Raw genomic sequence first — 24232 nt, 5'->3', positions numbered from 1 at the left:
CCTACTGTTGACTCTGTACCATGGACTTACCACATAGGCAACGTTTTAAGGTATTTAAAGTTTTTAGATTATAACAGCATCACTTTAAGTAAATATTTCGTGTAGCAATCCCATAATTTGCTGCAACCTACAAGATCTATCAACCTTTCTCCTATGCCCCATGATGTTTCATGTGAATTAAGAGAGTAATGTCCACGTGGCACAATTACTCCTCATCCATTTAATATTAAAAGGCTACTTATTAGAATGAGCAAATTGAGCAGACCATGAATCTGAACCCCCCCAAAAAACTAGTTTGATGCAGGAATGTTACAGACATTTTGAATGTTATGGTTCCCAGGACGTAATCTGGAGCAACCAAACAATTCAAAGGAGCTTTGGCCACAAATATGAAAGCGTGACTTTATTTATATGACAGATGAAAATCTCTCTGGTTCAAGCCCCGGCTGGGCCAGTTTGCATGTTCTCCCCATGTTGGAGTGGGTTTCCTCCAGGTGCTTTGGTTTTCCCCACAGTCCAAAGACGTGTGGTACAGGTGAATTGGGTAGGCTAAAGTGTCCGTAGTTTATGAGTGTGAATGCGGGAGTGTATAGGTGTTTCCCAGTGTTGGGTTGCGGCTGGAAGGGCATCCGCTGCGTAAAACATATGCTAGATAAGATGGTGATTCATTCCGCTGTGGCGATCCCTGATCAATAAAGGGACAAAGTTAAAAAGAAAATTATTTATTGAATGAATGAATGATTAGTTTAAGTTCTTTTGAATAGAAGTTTTCAAACTGAAAGTGCAACCCATTATTCCAGGTAGATGTGTGTGCAGTAAAAGGTGGATGATGTCTGGATTCAGTTATTCATCCACACTTCCACACTAACCTGTGATCATTCTATTTTAGGCTTTCTGTGATATTTATTCCGGACCTCGTGGTGTGTGTGTGTGTGTGTGTGTGTGTGCGTGCGTGCGTGCGTGCGTGTGTGTGTGTGTCTATGTGTCGGTGTGTCTGTGTGTCTGTCTGTCAGTCAGTCAGTCAGTCAAGAGTAAACCTCTGTGTGACCAAGTGTGCCGCAAGCCTGCGTTTGAGTGAAGGTCTCGGCCGTTAGATCGCCCCCTGGGGGCTGGCTGCAGTACAAGTCATAAAGCCCGCCTCCTCCGTGTTAATGAAGGAGACTTGAGCCCAAATAAAAAAATTAATTACACTTGCAATAAAATGTCCCGAAAGATGGTTCTGGTCGATTAAGGCACTGATTATTGTGCTGAAATAGGTGCAGATCCTCATTTTTGTAAACAGTTTGTTTTTAGCAGTAATTTAATGCTGGGCGTGTCATCGTGATTGACAGCGGTGATTGACAGTTTCTCAAAGCGCGGCGTCTGAGCTTCGGCAGAAGACTGAAGTGTTATTACTCGATTTCTGTGATATTTTACTATGACAAAATGAGTTCAGCAGTAAACTACAGTTTCTGACATACATGATCTGGTGGAACACTGTTTATTCGCTAAGGTCAGAGCTTTTTTCGGGCTTTATTAGTTTGCTAATACACGCCTAGCCACCCAGATAGCAAAATACACTGGGGCCAGTTTTTGCCTGCCGGAGACTTACCCCTCAGACTGACTACCTCTGCTGGACCTACTCCGGATGCCTGGAGTCACTGCCCGATTCCAGCCTGAGTCAATTGAGCCAGATGCGGCGGCCGAGCGAGCGGACGCTGCCGCATGCGAGCCGGAATCAGCCCGCGACGCCGCGAGTAGGTTATATGCGCTGCTGCCCGGAGCTGGCGCGATTGAATCTTCATTATATAAAACCCTCACATTTGCTAACGTTATTACAATCATTTTTGTTGATATAACAACAAACGCATGCTACTATGTGAACGCAAAGTGTATCACTGAGTTTAACCTTTGAATAAAGATGCAAACAGCATACATAGCAATTATTTAAATAAAGGACAAAATAAATAACAATAAACCTGTTTCGATTGCACAAGTATTAAATAATAATACAATTGAATACATTTTGTAGTGCACAAGAATTAAGAAATACGAAAATGACAATAAAACTGCACAATAAAATAAACCCATTTAAGTACGGGGAAAATACAGGAGATCGTTAGCAGTAATTCTCTTTGTGTCTAAATAATAATCTCCACGTTGATCTCCTGTAAGGTTATTTGAACTTGCTTTATAGGACGTCTCTGCATTTTAAGTTTTGGCATGTTATTAAGTAATCTACTGAATTTGCTGTTATAAATCATTATAAGGTTCTTGAAATCGAATCTTATATAACCTAATAGAGCTGTAAATGTTAGATATTATTTATTTACATCATTTACTGTTGGCGTTTTATTTGAACACTCCAGCTAACATTAAAATAAATGTAAATTCCTCGTTGCCAGATATAATGAAGGCATCGAATAAACCAAATGAAAACGGAGGCAAAAAATTAAATAAATAAACAATTCAAGCGAAAATAAATAAACAATATACTAGTGATGTTGCAGCAGATAGACGTTGTATTAATAGTGCAAAGTTTTTTTGCACAAATTTACAAATTGCAGGGTTGGGATGTGTAAATATCCTGTTGATATTTAGTAATCTTGCTGTATTTATCTTCTAAACGCACGATTGTTCCCGCATGGTAAATCGTTATGGTGTGTAGGCTATATTTTGGGTTCTGTTGATGGCTAATTAAAAATAAAAACCTTTCTAAAAATTTATGTGTTGTTTATATGTTATTGTTCATATTTTACAAGTGTTATTTCTACCCCTATGAAGATAACAAATACCAACAACAAATATAACAATAAGAGAATATATTATTTGTGCTGATATTCAGGCTAGAGTGTATAAAAGATTATTTCTGCAGTCCACCATGTATTGCTTTTATTAAAGTTTAACAGCTTACATCACACCGTTTTTAAACCGTATATTATTGTGTTTTTTTTAATGTAAGTGCTTCTATTTACATCAGTGAGCGTTTGTTATAGTGCAGACACCGGCAGTCGAGTGAGAAGTTCGGGGGGCGTGGTTGATTTTACATAAAGCGTTTGGTTGGAAGCTCGACTCCGCTCATTATCGCGGCTCCTCCTCTGGCTCCATCAGACAGTCCTTCTGCGCATGTCAAGGCTCCAATTTCAGCAGTCTTTTGCGACAGTTTGTGCCCGTCAAGCAGGCGTTTTGCCCTCAAGGCGTTCAATGGGAAAAGGGGCTGTCGCGTCGTCCATATTTTTTAGAGTCATTGTGTGTGACTGTGAAGACAACCAATTACATGTGTGTGCCTGCCTACTCTGTTGGTCTAGTTATAGCTGTGACAATACCAGACTCCAGGTTTGACTGATTATGTGTTTTCTGACCTTTTCTAATACAAGCTCTAGTGCAGAAAACTCAAATTGACATATTTAAAATAGTTTTTATCATAAAAAAGATTCATATTTTGAAACATATTTAGAGTGAATAATAGTAATGATTTAAAAAGCTTACTTAAGTATGCTTATTTTTATATTGGTTTATATAATTCATAAATGTAACTAAGGGACTGCTGGACAATGTAAATGAGGATTCATGTGCAGTTTATTTTGAGATTTGTCAGGCAGACAATAGTAAAAGACAGGCGCAAACAGGTACGTGCAGCTAATCCAAAAGGCAAAGTCAGGTAACAGGCAAATGGTCAGTACAGGTGGCAAAAAATCAATGACGAAAAAATAAGGCAAGAATTAAACGAAAAGACTAGACATGAAAAGACTAGATAGGATTATGTATAAACCAACAAGACTCAGCAATGTGTGTGACAAAGTGAGAAGTCTACAGTATATAGTCTGAGTAATCAGTCCTTGAGCAGCTCCCAGCTCTGTGTGTGTAATCAATGGTAAACCGGAACAGGTGTATGTGGGGTGCATGACAGTATTTGTAGTTCATATGGTGACAGGATTGTGGTCCGGGTAAAAGTGAATGTTTACCAGCGATCTACACGCCTGGATTGCTGGTGATCTTGACAATTAATATAAACTTAAACAACTAAACTTAAATGTAATGTGAAAAATTAAAACAACATTGGGTTTTTCCATATATTTGACTCAACATTGACCCAACCCTGCATTTTTTAGAATGAATAATAATAATAATAATAATAATAATAATAATAATAATAATAATAATTGTTTTTATTTTATTATTATTTTATTATTATATAACAATATTATTTTTGAAAAATTTATATTAAGAATGCTTTTTGTATATTGGTTTTTATTAATCATTGAAATATTGCACTCTAAAATTACATTATTTTATATGATATAATACTAATATTATATACTTTATTATTAATAATATTATAACAATACTATTTTAGAAAGATTAATATTAATATTAATAATTTTTTGGCATATTTATTTTTTATTATTCATGGAAACGTTACACTCTAAAAGTTTTTTATTATTATTATTATTATTATTATTATTATTATTATTATTATTATTATTATTATTATTATGCTTAATGTCACCAGGCCCATTGTCACTATGGGAGTCTGCTTATTGTCATCTCTGTATAAACAAAAATTCATGAATATATAAAAAATAAATTGAACAAAACATCTTCAACTCCCACCTTTTTAACACTTTGGCCACTTCTAACAGGCTTAGCGGGGCTTGATAAATAAATAAAGTGTCTCCCCGGTTGTCTTAATCTTCCATTTTGTTCTGGCCCGGTCCAGATATGGTGGTCTGGCCTGAGGGGAATATATTGCTGCAGAAAGCCATTTACTGATGGCTCGATGACTGACAGCCGTCCCGCGGCTCAGTCCCCCATCTTGATCCCCTCCAAACGCCCTCTGATTGCTTTCCGACAACAGGCAATCCCTGATGATGGAGAATTATCACAACACGGCCACTGGGCTTTGTAAGCATAAATAAACTGCATGTGTAAGAAAACTAGTGTGACTCCAAAACAAAAGCCCATCACTGTTATGTTTAAAGGAGCAGAGCGTTCCTGACATGTTTTTGTAAAAGATTTTCAGTGCATTACTGTTTATTATTATTATTATTATTATTATTATTATTATTATTATTATTATTATTATTATTATTGTTGTTGTTGTTGTTGTTGTTGTTGTTGTTATTATTGTTATTATTATTGTTGTTGTTGTTATTATTGTTATTATTATTGTTGTTGTTGTTGTTAATCGTCTTCTTTTTCTTATTATTATTAATAATAATAATAATAATAATAACATTATTATCATAATCATCATCATCATTATTATTATTATTATTGTTAATATTATTATTATTATAATTCTTTTTATTATTATTACTATTATTAACATTATTAACATTATTAACATTATTATTATTATTATTATTTTATTATTGTTGTTATTATTTTTATTATTGTTATTATTGTTGTTGATGTTGTTATTATTGTTATTATTATTGTTGTTGTTGTTGTTGTTGTTGTTAATCGTCTTATTATTATTATTATTAATATTGTTATTATTATCATAATCATAATCATCATCATCATCATCATCATCATCATCATCATCATTATTATTATTATTATTATTATTATTATTGTTGATATTATTATTATAATTCTTTTTATTATTATTATTATTATTATTATTATTATTATTATTATTATTAACATTATTAACATTATTATTATTATTATTATTTTCATCATCTTAGACGATTTGTGCCTTCACCGCCCCATTACCAAACCAGAAGTCTAGTTTATATTTCTTAGACTTTTTTGTTTGTTTGTATATTGGTTTGTTTATTTTTTTCATTTATATTAATTAAAATTTATATTTAAGGTGCTGCTTTGCTGTTGCTAAGGACTTATTGCATAGCATCTTTATTTCATTCTATTTTCTTTGAGCTGTACTAATGCGCTATCAAAGACTATAAATTTGTTCTGAAAATCCACTGTTGTTTGATTCATTTCACACCAGCAGTCCTCTGTGTTATACTGATGGCGAGATGTTGTTTTTATTAGAAACTGTTGGGGACTTTCAGTCGGTCATAATTTCTCTCTGTGTGGTTCTGTTTCTTTGTTCATTGAGTAAATCAAATCTGTGGTTTGTAGTGTTTTAGCTGTAGAGGGCTGTACTCAAAATGCCTGTGCTGAATTGCATTTCACAGCGAGAATATACAGATACGCTCAAGCACACTTGTGGTCAACAAATATAAATCATGGTTCCTTTCTTTGATCTGAATATGTTCATGAATCTTTATATATTGAAATTGCATGGGGTGGATGGATACTCGCGGCTGGATGAAATATATTAGCTCTACTTGATTTGCACAGTGATGCAGTTCTAATCTTCCAATTGTTTTTTTTTTTTTGTATCACACTGCAAAAAGCAATTAGTTGACTTTAGCTTAAAAAGTGAGTAAATCTGTTGCTTTTAAAGTGATTAGTGGATTTTAAAGCGATTAGTTGATTTTAAAGTGATTTGTTTGATTTCAAAGTGATAAGTGGATTTTAAGGCAATTGGTTGATTTTAAATCGATTGGTTGATTTCAAAGTAATTAGTAGATTTTAAAGCGATTGTTTAATTTTAAAACGATTTGTGGATTTTAAAGCAATTGTTTAATTTTTTAAGTGATTAGCTGATTTAAAAGTGATTGGTGGTGTTTTTCAGCCATTGATTGATTTTAAAGCGATTAGTTAATTTTTAAAGCCATTGGCTGATTTTAAAGCGATTAGTTGTCTTTAGACCAATTGGCGGATTTTAAAGCAATTAGTTCATTGTTTAACGATTGGATGATTTTAAAGCGATAGATTGATTTTAATGAGATTAGTGGATTTTAAAGCGATAGGTTGATTTTAAAGAAATTAGTGGATTTTAAAGCGATAGGTTGATTTTAAAGGAATTGTTTGATTTTAAAGTAATTAGTGGATTTTAAAGTTATTGGTTGATTTTGAAGCAACTGGTTAATTTTAAAGCAATTGGTTGATTTTAAAGTGATTGGCTGATTTTAAAGCATTTAGTTGATTTTACAGCGATTGGCTGATTTTAAAGTGATTGGTTGATTTTAAGGCAAATAGTGGATTTCAAAGCAATTGGTTAATTTTAAAACAATTGATTCATTTTAAAGCAATTGGCCGATGTAAAGTGATTGTTTAATTTTAAAGCGAGTAGTAGACTTTAAAGCAATTGGTTGATTTTAAAGTGATTAGTAGATTTTAAAGCGATTGGCTGATGTTAAAGCATTGGTTGATTTTAAGGCGATTTGTAGATTTTAAGGCGATTGGTAGATTCTAAGGCGATGGATTTTAAAAAGATTGTTTGATTTTAAAGCAATTGGCTGATTTTAAAACGATTGGTTGATTTTAAAGCGATTAGCTGAAACAGTTATTTTAAAATGCTATATTTTTCTCTCAAACCCCTGTTAAGGAATAGGATCCTAAATCATATCCTAAATCATATATATATATATATATATATATATATAATAGTGCTGTCAATCGATTAAAAAAAATTACTAATTAATCGCACCTTTTAAAAAAAATTAATCGCGATTAATCGCATTTAAAATACTGAAAATTGTAATTTTGCCTATTTAAATGTAAAATTAATGTAAACTCAAGAAAAAAATATTTAAATTCAAAATATTATTGTTTAATAGAATTTTTGTTTAATTTGTAACACAGATTTCTTCATGTAAACAACATACCCACAATAAACCATCAAGATCCTGGCTTGACAGCCATATTTATTACAGAAATTAAAACACAGGCATGTTAATGAAATTTAAATTTCAAAACAATCAATGCCAATAAAGAAAACATTGATTTCCATGTTGGATTCTAAGTGGACCGCAAACAAATGCCAAAATACAGGAATTGCAGATATGGAAAATGAAAAATTATAATAATAAACTAGAGAATACAAACTGTTGCACTCATTGTAAAGTTTTATTGCTGTGAGTTGAGAACATTAATTATAGAGTAGAAACAATTTTGCTTAAACCTCCTTTACATTCATCCAGTTGCTAAGACTATAGGAGTATCCCGCAAGTGCACAGAGACTCCCAAATGCCCGCAAATAAATTATAATTTCTTGCAAACCGGTCGTTAAATACATTGCACACCCCTCTTGCCCCTACTCAGATACGTCGCTCACTCTAACCCTGACACCCCTCAACGGGCCTGACACAGTCACACACAACGCGCTGCAGACGTTTTGGCCCCAACGGCCTTCCATACTGGAGCGACTTCCCTCAGATTCAACACGCATGATCACGTTCATCAAATTTGCTAAGCGTCCTAAACTAAGCCTCCTAAAGTATTACTGTATTTCACAAGGAATCTGACACAACAACGCGAAACATACGCTTTCGTTGCGTTTAATGAGGAAACACGCTAAACTTGGAAGGCTCATGCTGAAAGGCAGAGTAATGCCCTGTCTTTGCCAGCTCGCGACTTCACCAGACGTTCTGAGTACATTTACATAAGACACCAATACTCCGATTTTAATATGATTAAGATTATACTCTTAATAAAATTCTACCGTGTAGCCTTAAAAAGAACCTTACCTTAAAGGAACACCGAGTCACGAAATGCGGAGGATTTTCTTTCTGTTCGCCATGCGGTATCAACTTACAACAGATGTCGAAAGTTAAAAATGAAACACCCGAAATTGCATGAAACTCTGGATAACTTGTGATGCAACTAATTGTTTTATACCGGAACTTGCCTTCAAAAAGTGCTTCCTTGGTCTTATCCACATTTATTGCATGTTGAACACACGTCCACCACAACAGGAAGTAAAAATTATATATATATAATTTTTTTTTTTTTTTTATAGCCAGAATAAAACAGAAACTTCCTCCAGAAGTCAAAATATTACAGGAGATACTGTGAAAAATTCCTTACTCTGGTAAACATCATTTTGGAAATATTTAAAAAAGAAAAAAACAGATTCACAGGAGGGTTAATAATCCTGACTTCACCTATATTTGTCATTTAGCAATTAATTACTTCTAGCAGTCTGAGGGCAAAGGTGTTTTTGTGCCTGCATGACTCCGTTATTCAGACCAACTTATGATTCACTTTCTCCAACAAGACGGCTATTTATGTCTGTCATTGGAGCGTTATATTTGTGTTTCTGTGCACAAACAAGACTCTAGCCTGCTCTGCTATACAAGGGCTATTGATTCGTTGGAAACAAATCAATCCAGCCATTCAGGCTCTTTGTATATGTTTTAATAAGAAGCAAAGGTGCAGCGAGGCCTGGGTTTGTGTTCGGCGGTCTCTCTAAGGAGGAACAGGCTTTATTCAGCCAGAGTCATTCAGTCTCAGTGTCATCCTCACGCTGAGATCCACACTGCCAAGACTTCAACAAAACCAGCCGTTAGTGTGCGTTTTCAAATGGATTAAAAGTGCTTTATCACATCACCCACACTGGCTGGGCAAACAGTGAAGGCATTTACAGAGGCGGCGAGTGATTGATCCTCCAGCGGCCTAAAGAAAACATAATGGAGACTGAGACTCGGGCCCTCGGATGATTCACTCGGACTCACACAACACTGGAGGCAGGTTTACATTAATGTTAAAGAGACGCTACTGTTAGTATGTTGCCCTACAAAGGCTAAAGACCTTAAGTTGTCCAAAATTAATAATTATTGGTAGGAAATCTGTCAGTTATAGAAAACAGCTAGTTTGACTCAACATGATAAAGCAGGGCCTGAATGTCTCAGAAATATCAATAACTTGTTTTGACCCCCCAAAAATTTCTACTTTTTTTTTTGTCTTTTGACTTTTCATATTAGTATGGGCGTTTAAAAGTGCCTTTTTATTCTATAAAACAAAACAAAACAATTATTATATATACCTTTTTTTAAATTCACATTTTTAGTCAGTTTGCACACTATATAGCACAAATGTGTTGTAAAATGTATCTATTTTGTAGCCATTTGCTTTGGATCCATTAATAGGTTAATGAGATTAAAGATTGATAAGGATTTGTGTAGAGAGTCAGTGGTAGATTCCAGAAGAAGTGTCTGGGGTATGTTCTTGGTGCATTCATGAGCTTCCGATGTCCAATAGCGTCAATATTTTGATTACATATTTAAAACTTAGCCAATCAAATTTCCAAATAGGTGGTATCTGTCTTTTTGTTCTAAAAATCAAAACAATACCATTATATTTATCTGTTTTGAGTTGACTCGTTTGACAGATCATATAGTGCAAATGTCTAGTAAAATGTATCTTTTTTTTTTTAGCCTTTTATATTGGAACAATGAATAGTTGAATGAGAGTAAAGGTTGATAAAGATATGTGTAGTTAGATATAGCCCAAATGAGATATTTTTATTTTATTTTTAGGCATTATAGATACATACAAGAGAGTCAGCCGTAGATTCAAGAAGAAGTGTCTGAGGTATGTTCTTGGTGCATTCATGAGTTTCCGACTTCCTATAGCTTACATATAATGATTACATATTCAAATCATCTAATCAAATTTCCAACTATGTGAAAGCAGTGTCTTTTTATTTAAAAAAAACAAAAACATTTTATTTATCCCTTTTGAATTGACTCATTTAGTCACAAACATTTTAGCAGACTATACAGTCAAAATGTGTTGTAAAATGTATTTTTTTAGCAATTGGTTTAGAACAATGAATAGAGGAATGAGACAAAAAATTGTCACAGATTTGTGTAGTTATATATACCCAAAATGAGCTATATTTTATTTTTAAGTATTATAAATGCATACAAAAGAGTCAGCGGTAGATTCCAGAAGAAATGTCTGAGGTATGTTCTCGGTGCAGAAGCTTCAGCTGTCCTATAGCTTACATATAATGATTACATATTCAAATCATTAAATCAAATTTCCAATTAGGTGGTAGCAGTGTCTTTTTGTCTAAAAAAAAAAAAAAAAAAAAAAAAACATATTATTTATTCCTTTTGAAATGACTCCTTTAGTCACAAAACTTTTAGCAAACCATCAGTGGTGGAAAGAGTACTGTAAAACCATACTTAAGTATCATTACTTGCCTAAAAACGTAGTGCAAGCATAGTAAAAGTATCATAAATATTACTCAAAGTATGAGTAAAAAGTAGCCCAAGAAGCAAAAGTACTAAAGAGCAGTGAGTGATACGCAGTAAAAAGCTGATGCGTTTACATGTGTGTGTAAACGTAACATTCTGTAGTGCATTTATTTATTGCCCAGTGGGCACACAACATCATAAGACGTTAATATTAGTATAATTTAGGTTGTGATGTCAACTGACCAAGATTCAATGTCTAACCAGCGTCTAAAGACAACATTATTTTGATGTGCAATAATGACATCAAATGATGTTGATATTTGGTCGATTTGAGGTAGTTAGAAAGTGACTAAAATCCAATGCCGAGTCAACATCTTAAGCCAACATCATATTGATGTCAAATACTGACATTTATTCATCAGGTATATCTACCAAAATCCAACGTCTTGTAGACATCATAGTGGTCACGTCTACACAACGTCAAGCTGTAACATCAATAGACATTGATATTTGATTGGTTTTAGGTTGGACATTGACGTTGGCCTTATGTTGAGTTCTGATGTCAACCTGATTTTTATTTTTCAAACAAAATTTAACGTCCCTACGACATTAGGGTACAAGGTCAATCTGATGTCATGTTGATGCCTTGTGGCTGCTGGCTGTTTAAGGCCATTTTGGTCATCATACAGTAAACATCCGTCATCTTTTCATCAGTGACATGCATCTAAACAGTCTCTGAGTCAATGCGTGTGAAGATTTTGGACTTTTTTAGGACACTTTTAATGCTTCCAAAGTGTTTGCTGTAATTATAAAGTACACATGTCATTATGATGCGATTTACTTTCTAAGTGCGATTTGATTGGAATCACAGGACTGATTTTTCTAATCCCCATAGACAAGTAAAAATAAAGTAGTGACTGCAGGTTGAAGGAAAGTAGTGGAGTAAAAGTAGCGATACTGCACTAAAAATGTACTCAAGGGAAAGTAAAAGTGCAATTTAGTAAAAAAAGTAAAAACTACTTAGTAAATTACAGTTCCAGAGAAAAACTCAATTACAGTAATTTGAATATTCGTAATTAGTTACTTTACACTACTGCAAACCATGTAGTAAAAATCTTTAGTAAAATGTATCTATTTTTTAGCAATTGCTTTGGAACAATAAATATAGATGAATGAGACTGAAGATTGATTAAAAAGTGTAGTTATATATACCACAAATGGGGTATATTTTATTTTTAAGCATTATAGATACACACAAGAGTCGGCGGTAGATTCCAGAAGAAGTGTCTGAGGTATGTTTTTTGTTCATTCATGAGCTTCCGCTGTCTTATAGCATTCATATTTTGCTTATATGTTCAAAATCACCAAATCAAAATTTTTAAGTCTGAACAACCTCACTCTCAACCAAAAACTACAATCTGTGACACAAATGTAGTAGTAGGAACGCTGGAGGCACAGGGAATTTTGTGTAGAAAGTCTTCACAAGAACACATTGAAGTTCTTAGAGACTCAACTGGCAGCTTTATTTGTAAGTTAAAAATGTGTCATACCAGAAATCCTTTGAGGACATTGAAGAAAAGGCACAGCATCATCAAGGGGAATGAAATGTTTGATCAAAGCAACAGAGGAAAAACTCTTAATTTACAGCCAAAACTGTGCAAGTTGACCTGATAAAATGATGAATGAACATTTTAATGCTGAGGACGAGAACACTAGACAAGTATGACCTTCATGATAGGACACCTTGCTGAACAGAAAGGCCAATTTGCATGTGTTAAAATCTATTTGGATTGATTTATGGAGTTCTGGAAAAATGTTTTATGGATTGATGTGGTCAAACTGGACCTTTCTGGACCATTGGATTAACTAGTAAAATGGTTAAAAAATAAATAAATAAAAAAAGCGAAGTCTTATGAGCAGAAGAACACCATTTCCAAAGTCAAGACCAGACTTGTTATTGGGGTTCTTTGTAGTATCAGGCAATATTGGCTAAAGTTGCAATCCCTGCAGTGTACAAATTGATCATTGATCAACCCAAACTATTTATCAAAATCCACTGAAGCTTTGGAAGTTTATCAAGAGAGAAAATAAAAAGATTCCACTGGAGAGGTGACATAGGCTTGTGGAGGACATTTATTGTAGTTTATAAAGACTAAAACATTTTATACAAATGTTAACTTTTGTTTAGGTGTCAAATAATTTTCTTCATTAATGTTTAGAGACAATTTGATGTGGGGTTTTTTCATCGACGTTATGTCCTCGGAGACACTCACATTTAAACTAATAAACATTTTAGAATAGTTTACTGATACTTTGGTTGAACTGTTAAACATAATATGTTGTTTACAGCAGCACAATTTTTGCAGGTCAAAGGGGTTGAATACTTTTGATTGCAGCTGATTATTATTATATGTTTATGCATAATGGAATTGCAATCATTTGAATGTCATTTCTTTCTCTAATAGCAAAGCTGTATTTTTTCTTTGATATGACTACTAGATCTTTATAATAGACATCACTATATGCTGGTTTAATAATAATAATAATAATAATAATAATAATAATAATAATAATAATAATAATAATAATAATAATAATAATAATAATAATAATAATAAATGAATGAATGAATGGAAATTTTAAAAACTACATTTATTTTCAATATTCTTATATTAATTTTAAGCTGCACTTCCAATTCCTTTTGTACTCACTAAATTGAATAAAACAATTTTCTAAAATCAAAATAATAACAATAATAATAACAATAATAATAGTTTATATATATGTATATATATATATATATATATATATATATATATATATATATATATATATATATATATATATATATATATATATATATATAATATACATTTGTAATGAGGTTGTCATACGGTTGTAATGAGTGGTTATTTAAGATACTGTTGTCTTTCAGCTGGAACCATTCTGGCCATTCACCTCTGGAAGTGTTTTTTCTCGTTAACTGCAGGGAAAGAGTTTTTGCTCCACAGGACGTCTAATCGCATCTTTGCATTGCCTTCACGTGTAAATCACTCACGCTTCATCTGCGTCTGCTTACTGCATAGGCTGCAAAACATTCCCCGCCCTCCTCCTCAGGGACGCCCCCAAGGTGTAAACTCCGGCCACCCCTGTGGCCAACCCAAAATGATTGTTCTGTTGATGTTATTCATTTAAATGTACTTGCGTAAATTCACAATATTTCAATAAATAAATAGCAGCCACTCAATTGTTGGGATTGATTGGTGCCACTGACATAGCTGATTTACTGCCCCTCCCTATCCTCGATTGCCATTAACAGCACGCACACACCTTCAATAGACAGCGATGGCAATTTAATATTTACCTTAAAGTAAATTAATAGAAGAAGCTGTATTAATAATATTGTGCCTCAAAAAGGAATATAGATAAATTATATTATTAGAGTCTGTATAGTAAGTGTGTGTATATAGTATTGCCTTTTGTTCAGTTGTTTATTTATTATTTAATTCACTAATCTCTATTAATTTTAGACATGGCATATACTGTATGTTGTACAATAAAAGTATGTAAAAATAATTGAAAAGTTGTTTTTAAATATGAAAAGTGTTTTTAAATTAATTATTAATTTTATTTTATTGAATTTGAATTCTTTGATTCTTTTTAGGAATAAATTGTAATATTTCAAGAGTAATTAATGAAATTAATTTAAACCACATTATTTTATTTACTAGAAACAAAAATATAACATTACACTGAATTCACTGTTTTTGATTTGTTTTTTGTTTTTTTTGGTTTTTTGCATGTGCCACCCCAGGATTTGGTGCGGCCACCCCTAAGAAAATTTTCTGGGGGCGCCACTGCCCCTCTTTCTATGTAATGTATTGATTGTGAGGGTGCGGGACAGAGAGACACTCAAATACATCACATGCGCTGCGTATGCAATGTCATAAGTCATGTAAAACTATTCATGGCAAACTGAAATAAATATAATTTGGTCATATGGTTTGGAATTGTTTGTTTTATGAAATTATTAAAAAAAAAAATTCGATAATTTTGCGTTTACATTAAGAATTTAGCAGGATCTCTAAAATTTGCGACGACTTGTGGATTTTGCATTGGATTCAGCGGAATCACGAAAAAACTAGCGGGTCTGGTTCATGCAATTTTCACATAAATCATATTCAGCCAGATTACAATTTCACATGTAGCTTAATATCATTAAAAATACAAATCTATCCTGCTTTAAAGACCACTGATTGGACAGACATTTGTTAAGTGCAGCATAAAAAACAGGCCTAAAATCACTAAAAGGTTTATTCTGACAGTTTTTAGGAGTGCAGCATGTAAATAAAAGCAAAAAAAAATAAATACTTGGTCGCAAATTGTATTATTTTTATGCCTTTAAGCATTTCCTAAGGCAGCTATACTTCCGTACTGTTGTTGTTTTTCCTCAGGAGGGAAATGTCTCCTGGGGAGCTTCGGGTTCTTACATGAATAGCACTCTCAGAGCCAGGTTTCAACACTTGTAGGACCTGAAATCTGGCTTTAAAATGCGCAATCGCTGCTCCTTTAGAGGGATTTTGTGAAGCACTCGGCGCACGCATCACATTTATGCAGTCGCGCATCTGTAGGTGTGAGAGTCAGCTCTGTTTCCTTCTTTCTGCTTTGTGTCTCGGCTTGGCGTGTGTTCTCTTAAGACTGATGGATTTGTTTAAATATGTCCTCATTGCATGCTCAAAACCCCGGTGAATAATCCTGCGCTTGTGTAACTGGCATCCACTCAAATGACCCAGGATATTGCAAACACTTCAGTCGTCAATGTGCGGATCATTAGGGCTGAAAAATAGCACACAAAAGTGAATTTGGGATTTGAGAAATGTGATTTCTTCCGCCACTTGATTGTGGAATTAATCTCATGCCCACATTTATAAGTATGTGTTGGCTGGTTATTGCTCTGCGAGTCCCTTTGACGTCTCAAAATGAACCACATAAGAGCCACTTAAATAATTGCGCCTTCAAATGTTGAAAAGCTTCAAACTGATTAATGATACAACAAAACGCAAGCTCTTCAATGCCTGCTGGAGATGCCAGTTTGCAGTGTGAGACAGCATCTGACGTTTTAAATCATGAATGTAGGCTTTAAAAAGGTTGCAAGTCAGAATATATATTTTAATATGAAATCTGAAACCTCTTGAGGGTAGAATTTGATGAATCTCGGTCTTTTAGCCATCAGTACATGAGAATTGACTGGATTGATCTTGATTAAAATATTCAGGAGTGCTTTTATATTTGACCTACATCTCATAAGCTTGACTGCATAATTGAAATTACTTAATTGCCAGGAAGCGGATTTGATCTCTTATGGACGTTTTCGTATTTTATTAATTTAATTTGAATAGTTTTGAGTATCATTAATGCAAACAGCTTACATTTTTTATTGTGTAGTTATTAAATTGTCAATATTTCAACCTTTACTTTCATATATCTATTTTACATTAGGTGCATAATACAGTGCAAAATGTGATTACATTCAGGAACTTCAGGACAAAAACATCTCCATTAACTCACATTAAAAACTCAGTATTTTATCCACATGTTATTTATGCTGAGTCACACATTCTTAGTTAACAGCTTTTGATTTGTTGGCAAGGATTTAGAAACATTATTATTGTTATTTTGTTTAATAATATAATAATAATAGGGTGTCACTATGGCGCCGCGGGTAGCATGATTGCCTCACAGCAAGAAGGTGTATGGATGTTGCCTAATGATGTGTTGCGGCTGGAAGGGCATCCGCTGCGTAAAACATATGCTGGATACGTTGGCGGTTCATTCTGCTGTGGCGACCCTAGATTATAAAGGAACTAAGCCGAAAATAAAATGAAATAATGAATGAATTTAATAATATTAGTTTTAATATTTTGACAGGTTTGGATTGTGATGTAAATAATTGCCTTTTTAATGTTTTTTATATAAATATGTGGGGCAGCACAGTGGCTTGCATGGTCTCCCTATGATGCAGTGGGTTTACTCCAGTTTCCCCCCTCAGTAAAAGCACATGCACTACAGGTGAATTCAATAAACTAAATTGGCTGTAGTGTATGTGTGTGAATGAGTGTGTATAGATGTTTTCCAGTACTAGGTTGCAGCTGAATGGGCATCCGCAGTTTAAAACATATGCTGGCGGTTCATTCCACTGTGGCAACCCCTGATGAATAAAGGGATTAAGCCAAAGGAAAATAAGTGAATGAATGAATGAATAAACAATTGTGTGGGTGTGTTGATTTGAATAATGTTTATATATATATATATATATATATATATATATATATATATATATATATATATGTGTGTGTGTGTGTGTGTGTGTGTGTGTGTGTGTGTGTGTGTGTGTGTGTGTGTGTGTGTGTGTGTGTGTGTGTGTGTGTGTGTGTGTGTGTGTGTGTGTGTGTGTGTGTGTTTGTGTGTGTGTGTGTGTGTGTGTGTGCGTGTGTGTGTGTGTGTAGGTTTTTAATTTGACAAAACATAAATCCATCTAATTGTTGTTTTTGATCATTGACTTATTATAATACATTTTAGTGTTTTTTTATTACCAAAACAGCAGATACATTTAAAAAAAATCTGTAAAAGGGTTAAAACCCTTGAAAAAAATATATTTTTGTACTTATCATTATGATGTATGTTGTTAACCTATGAAATCTTTGAAAGTGTAAAACATGAAAAATTAAAATACTGAACTATGAAAAGGGTGTGAATTACAAGGAGGTTTGTGGGGGTCTGACCTCCATAATTTATGCTTCATCCCATCGGAAGATCTAAAGCAATCGTAAGTGTTCATAAAACTTGTAAATACTGTAGGTGTTACATGTAGCCTAAAAGTAATGAAAAGCTACTCTGTAAAAAGTGTCAGATTCCACACAATTTATTTATGTTGTTCCAACTAATAACATTTAAATAGATTGAGCAAACTGTTCAATCCAACTGAAGTTATCCAAAAAATCTCAAGAATTATGTTGTTTGTTAGCTGATATATTATATTAGCTATATATATATAGATATTAGCTATATATATATATATATATATATATATTTTTTTTTTTTTTTTTTTTTTTTTTTGCTTGTAGCTACATACAGTAGTTTGCATTTTTACTGTTGAAAAGTAAAAGTTTATATAAATCTGAAAATTTGCTGAATCAGAGGTTACTGTAGGTCAGAATACACTCAATAGCCCCTTTCACATATACAGACCTTTCCGGAAAGGGATCATGTGTGAATGGGCCCTCTTTGAAAATACCAATAAATTTATTCCAGTTATTTTCCAGAAATCTGTGTGAACGAAGAGGGAAAATTGCAGGAAAGATCGGATTCATGATTAGAATGCGTTGACGTGAGACATCTACTCCAGCTAATCAGAACATTCAGACACATTGACATCCGCGCTGTATGAGAATAAAAAGCCTGTTTCCAAAGTCTATTTTTCCAGACACATTTAGCTGCTAGATATTAGTCACATAACAATTCTATGACTGCGTAAAAAAATTATCAACAAAAAACTTATGAGAAACCGCAGTTTGTTTACTAACAACAGGGATGTCCAAACTCGATCCTGGAGGGACAGTGCCCAGCACAGTTTAGCTCCATCTTCATTTAACACACCTGCCTGGAAGTTTCTAGTACACTTAGAAAGAGCTTGATTAGCTGGTTCAGGTGTGTTTAATTGGGGTTGGGACTAAAATATGCAGGACACTGGCCCTCTATGACCGAGTTTTACCAACCCTGTTGTAGGTTTTTCATAAGTAATTTATCAATTATTCTTTATGCATGTGCACGTAAAGCAACCAGTGAGCAATAGCACACACACATATATTATGCACATCTCGACATGCGAAAGTGTTCCTCCATATGTTCTTAGCGAAGTTGTTCACAATACTTATCTATCCACAGAAATTGTAATGTTGTCAAATGTGTAAACATTTAGCTGTTGTTCACCCTTCTGCCTTTGAATGTCTCTGGGACAAAGCAGCTGCATAAAGGCTAAAGCTTTAAATTAAAGTAAAACCATCAACAAAAGACCAACCCCGTCTATGTTTACAAATACAAGCACAGCCGTTTAGAGGTCTTTTTTTAGTTAAGGATGTCAGAATTTACTGGTATTTTGGAATGGAGGTGTGAATAGTCCAGCCTTTGTGAACTGCGCTTTTTTGAATTTACCGGTGAAGTCGTATCACTAAAGGGGCTAATATATCTCAGAACACTGAAAACTTAAATAAATTTTGTTTTTAAAATTAAATGTAACTAAATTAAATATATAAATTTGGTTTACTGAAGTATGTATTACACAAACTACCAATACCAAAACACAAACAACCATCACCACCACCCCACCTCCGATCATCCATGTATAGTTCACACCTTGAAGATATTCATATTTCTTGTGCCAATTCACTTTTCACCAGAAGTATTGTGAAACAGAAAAAGGAGAAAACTGATTATTCACCAAGCAGATGTTCCACTTGGACGTAGGTAATGTTTAATAAAGCACCTCCTCTGACTCACTCTTCTCTTTCTGCAGGACACAGACCTGATTATGACCTTTAACATCTCCATGCATCGCTCCTGGTGGATGGAGAACGGCCCCGGGTGCAGGGTGACCCCGGTGACCCCTCCTCCATCCTGGGCCCCGGAGGACCATCGCTACATCAGCATCGCCGGCTGCCTGCTGGAGTACCAGTTTGTGGAGGTGGCCCACAGTTCCTTGCAGATTATCCTGGCTGTGAGTACAGTCTAATCCTTTACAGGCTTTTCTCTGCTTCTGCTGTGATTGCGGTTGCAGCTCACAGAATTATATATTTCTGTTTATGGGCTTTTATTATGCAGTATACAGTCTCCACTGATTGGTTATCAGTGGAATTCTGCCGTATGAATTGAAATGTTTTCTTCTGTAGTTTTGATGCACTTCTGAGTGAAACTGGTTTTTAAACCACAAAAAAATGGTCTTAATATGCCTAATGAGGGATTGATTTAAATACTGTGATTTGCTATCGGCCTCATATGAGAGGAAAATTGCTTTCATTGAAAGAGGGAGAAGGTGTTTTATTGAGAATTACACTGACAAGAATTAGAATAATAATGGTGTTCACTGCTGCATATACTGCTGTACTGAGATGTGCAGCATCTGAAACTACAAATACTGGAAGCCTGTACTGGCATTTCTGCTGCGCTGTTCCTATCAGTGTGTGAAGAGTGGGAGAAGAGGGTTGCATTGACAATCCAACACAATGGGCAGCACATTATACACATTATATAAGTGGTCAGAAACTTGTAAATAACTCATGAAAGAATAACATTAAAACCAAGCACACCATTGTTTTTCTTGTGAAATTCTTGTGTAATTCAAAAGTTTGATGTGTTAAATGACCCTATTCCTAATGAAAAAACAAAAGTTGGATCCAAGATGGCCGACTTCAAAATGGCCACCATGGTCATGGTCATGGTCACTACCAACTTTGAAAAGTTTGCCCCCTCACATATATTAATGTGCCACAAACAGGACATTAATATCACAAACCATTTCCATTTTATTAAGGTGTATCCATATAAATGGCCCACTCTGTGTGTATATATAAATATTTGCCTTATATATATATATATATATCCATATATCCAAAGCGACTTACAAATGAGTACAAAGAAGCAATTTACACAACTATAAGAGCAACAATGACTTTCAGGTAAGTAAAGTGTAAGACGCAGAACATTAGTAATTTTTTTTTTCTTCTGTAATACAGTTAGCGGTGGAGCTAGAAAGGCAATTGAAGATTAGAAAGGGAAGTGGATACTAAATAGTTGAGTTTTTAGTCGTTTCATGAAGACAGCGAGTGACTCTGCCGTTCTGATGCAGTTAGGGAGTTCATTCCACCAACTGGGCAGATTGAATGCGAGAGTTCGGGAAAGTGATTTCTTCCCTCTTTGGGATGAAACCACGAGGGGACATTCATTCACAGAACGCAAGTTTCTGGAGGGCACATGCATCTGCAGAACTGAGAGCAGATGAGATGGAGCAAAGCCAGAAGTCGCTTTGTAAGCAAATATCAGACCTTTGAATTTGATGCGAGCAGCAACTGGCAGCCAGTGCAGACGGATGAGTAGCAGAGTGAAATGTGCTCTTTTAGGTTCATTAAAGACCACTCGTGCTGCTGCATTCTGAAGCAGCTGAAGAGGTTTGATAGAGTTAGCTGGAAGCCTAGGAGTTGAATAGGAGCTGCAATAATCCAGTCTGGAGAGAACAAGAGCTTGAACAAGGAGTTGAGCTGCATGTTCAGATAGGAGTGTCAGACCTTTCTGATGTTATAGAGTGTGAATCTGCAAAAATAAATTGGCAATTGTAATAACCATTACACTCTAGCCTGGAGCGCCATCTCCTGCTCAAAATTAGCCTACAAACCCATTTCCTGCTAAAGTTTAGCCTTTATCGCCATCTGTTATTTAAAACTAGCCCAAAGCACCCATCTGCTGTTCAAAACTAGCCCAGAGTGCCATTTCCGGTTCAAAACTAGCCTAGAGTGCCATTTCCTGTTAAGAGCTAGCCTATATTGCCATCTGCTGTTCAAAACTAGCTCAGAGCTCCATTTCCTGTTAAGAGCTAGCCTATATTGCCATTTGCTGTTCGAAACTAGTCCAGAGCACCATTTCCTGTTAAAGTCTAGCCTATATTGCCATCTGCTGTTCGAAACTATCCTAGAACGCCATTTCCTGCTAAAGGCTAGCCTATATTGCCATCTGCTGTTCAAAACTAGCCTAGAGCACCATTTCCTGTTAAAGTCTAGCCTATATTGCCATTTCCTGTTTAAAAATAGCCTATAGCACTATCTGCTGTTAAAAAAATAGTCTAAAGTGGTTCCAATTCAATTCAGCTTTATTTGTATAGCGCTTTTACAATGTAGATTGTGTCAAGGCAGCTTCACATAAATAGTCATAGTAATTGGAACAGAGTAGTTCAGGTTTTATTGTTTAAGTTCAGTTCAGTTTAGCTCAGTTCAGTGTGGTTTAAAATTATTACTGAGAGTCCAAACACTGAAAAGCAAATTCATTGATGGGTAGCTCTACTGATCCCAAACCATGCTAGCTGGAGGCGACAGCGGAGAGGGAAAAAAGTGAGGGGAGTGAAGGAAAAAAAAAAAACTTGAGAGAAACCAGACTCAGTTGGGCACGACCAATTTAATTTTTCCGCTGGCCAAAAGTCTTGTGCAGAGCTGCAGTCTCAGTGGTGGAGACTAGAAGCTGGCCTCAGCGAAGACTCGTCTGTCCCTGGAGCTTCACTGGAATCAGTCTCATGTTCTACTCTCCTCCATGACCAGTGCAGCAGCTGCTCAGGATACGGCCTGGTCCCTGATATTGAAACCTTGGGATAATTTTGTCGCTGGTCTTGGATCCAATCAGTGACTCCACATAATCTGAGGAACTTGGGATAAGTATCCCCAGGTGGAAATGGGGAAAAAAAAGATAATAATTAGTGTAGCTGCTGTTCATAGTGTATATTAACAAGATGCAGAAACTTGTGTGGAAACCCGCTAAGTGATGCATTGAGTGTATGCTTTACTAAACAGATAGGTCTTTAATCTTTGATCTGAGAGAGTGTGTCTGAGCCTCGGACGTTATCAGGAAGGCTATTCCAGAGTGTAGGAGTAATAAAGGAGAAGGCTCGACCTCCTTTACTCGACTTTGCTATTCTATTTACTACCAGAAGCCCTGAGTTTTGAGATCTTAAAGAGCGAGTTGGATTGTAGCGAGGCAGAAGGTTGGTTACCAGCTGATAAAACTAACCCAGAGCGTCACCAGCTGTTACAGTCTAGCCCAGGGGTTCTCAAATCTGGTTCTGGATGGCTGGTGTCCTACAAAGTTTAGTTCCAATGCCAGTCACACACACCTTGGCTATCTATTCATACATTTTAATTTAGCTTAGTCCCTTTATTAATCAGGGGTTGCCACAGTGGAACGAACTGCCAACTTATTTAGCATATGTTTTACACAGCGAATGCCCTTTTAGCTGTAACATCCAGGACTTTGTTTGAGAACCCTTGATCTAGCCTAAAGCACCATCTGCTGTTCAAAACTAGCCTAGAGCGCCATCCACCGTTCAAAACTAAGCTCAGAATCAATGCAGAATTGATTTCTTCAATATATATATATATATATTTTTCTATTCTCTGCATGTTTTCTTGTGTAATTGTTATTTGCGTTAAATAAGTAACTTTGGAATTTGTCGCAGCACATTTCTGATTATGTAAAAAAACACTATACATGAGGGCTTTCAGTGGTTGACGTGTAATGACAGCTAAACTGTATAAATGGCCGTTTTCAAGCACAAGAAGCTTTGCTGTATATAGTCTAAAAAATGAGCCAGTCATCAATGTTGGACGTTTGTTTTCGTCTGTTAAAAATGAAACCAGTTGATTGCATCAAGTCTGTAAATAACGCATTAGAGGCATGGAGCAGTTTGGCCAGCCTCCAGTGCTGATATTGTTTGAATGCAGGCTGTTAATAAGAGCTCAGCATGCCGTCTTCCTTTGACTCTTTATTCGTTATCTCTTCTATTACCTGCGACACCTGCTTCATAATCAGAGTCTCTAATGCAATAGTGAAGTGAAGCTCCTTCATCGTGGATCCAGCAATTCTCTGATTACAAGCCAGTACTAGATTTTTCCCTCGCCTTTCATTCTCATACTCTAAAATCTAATTTATTATTTTTCCTTTTTTTCCAGCACAACATGAAATCAAAATTGACCCTGTTTAGTGTGTGATTCATCAATGCATGTTATTTTGTTTTCTTCCGTAATCTAACTGTAATTTATTTCTAAAAAAAAAAATTCTGTTGATGTTACCAAGGCTGCAGCAGAAAGAAAGAAAATTGTTAATTAGTAGTATCCAAATAAATTTAAGCCAATTATTGTTTTGTTTGGAAAGATTGACGTGAAATTTCAAGTCATGTAGTACAGCATTCTAACATTAAGTATAAATAAACTTGTAAAGCATTAATTAATCGAAGTTCATCATAATTAACGAATGCATTATTAAAATCTAAAGTTGTGCTTGTTAACATTAGATCATGCACAGTAAGTTAACATAAACTAACGTTATTTAACTTAAATTACATTAAAGTGAATAAATACTGTAATAAATGTATTACTGATAGTTTGTTCATGGTAGTAAATGTATTAAGTAACATTAATTAATAGAAAATTATT

At 34.8% G+C, this 24232-nt stretch overlaps 1 protein-coding gene across 4 annotated transcripts in view; it reads left to right on the top strand.

Moving 5' to 3' along the window:
• nkain2 (sodium/potassium transporting ATPase interacting 2) overlaps positions 1 to 24232 on the top strand; it is a 432978-nt gene that overhangs the window by 326344 nt on the left and 82402 nt on the right. For all 4 annotated transcript variants that reach the window (XM_087296306.1, XM_087296307.1, XM_087296309.1 and 1 more), the window contains 1 exon segment: positions 19561 to 19761. In XM_087296306.1, the coding sequence (XP_087152432.1) occupies positions 19576 to 19761 (186 nt within the window). In that variant the 5' untranslated portion in view covers positions 19561 to 19575.

This window comes from Danio rerio, chromosome 20 (assembly GCF_052040795.2).
Source record: "Danio rerio strain M-AB ecotype USA chromosome 20, GRCz13ab, whole genome shotgun sequence".
Lineage (NCBI taxonomy): Eukaryota > Metazoa > Chordata > Actinopteri > Cypriniformes > Danionidae > Danio > Danio rerio.
This window is presented reverse-complemented; position numbering and strand designations above follow the sequence as displayed.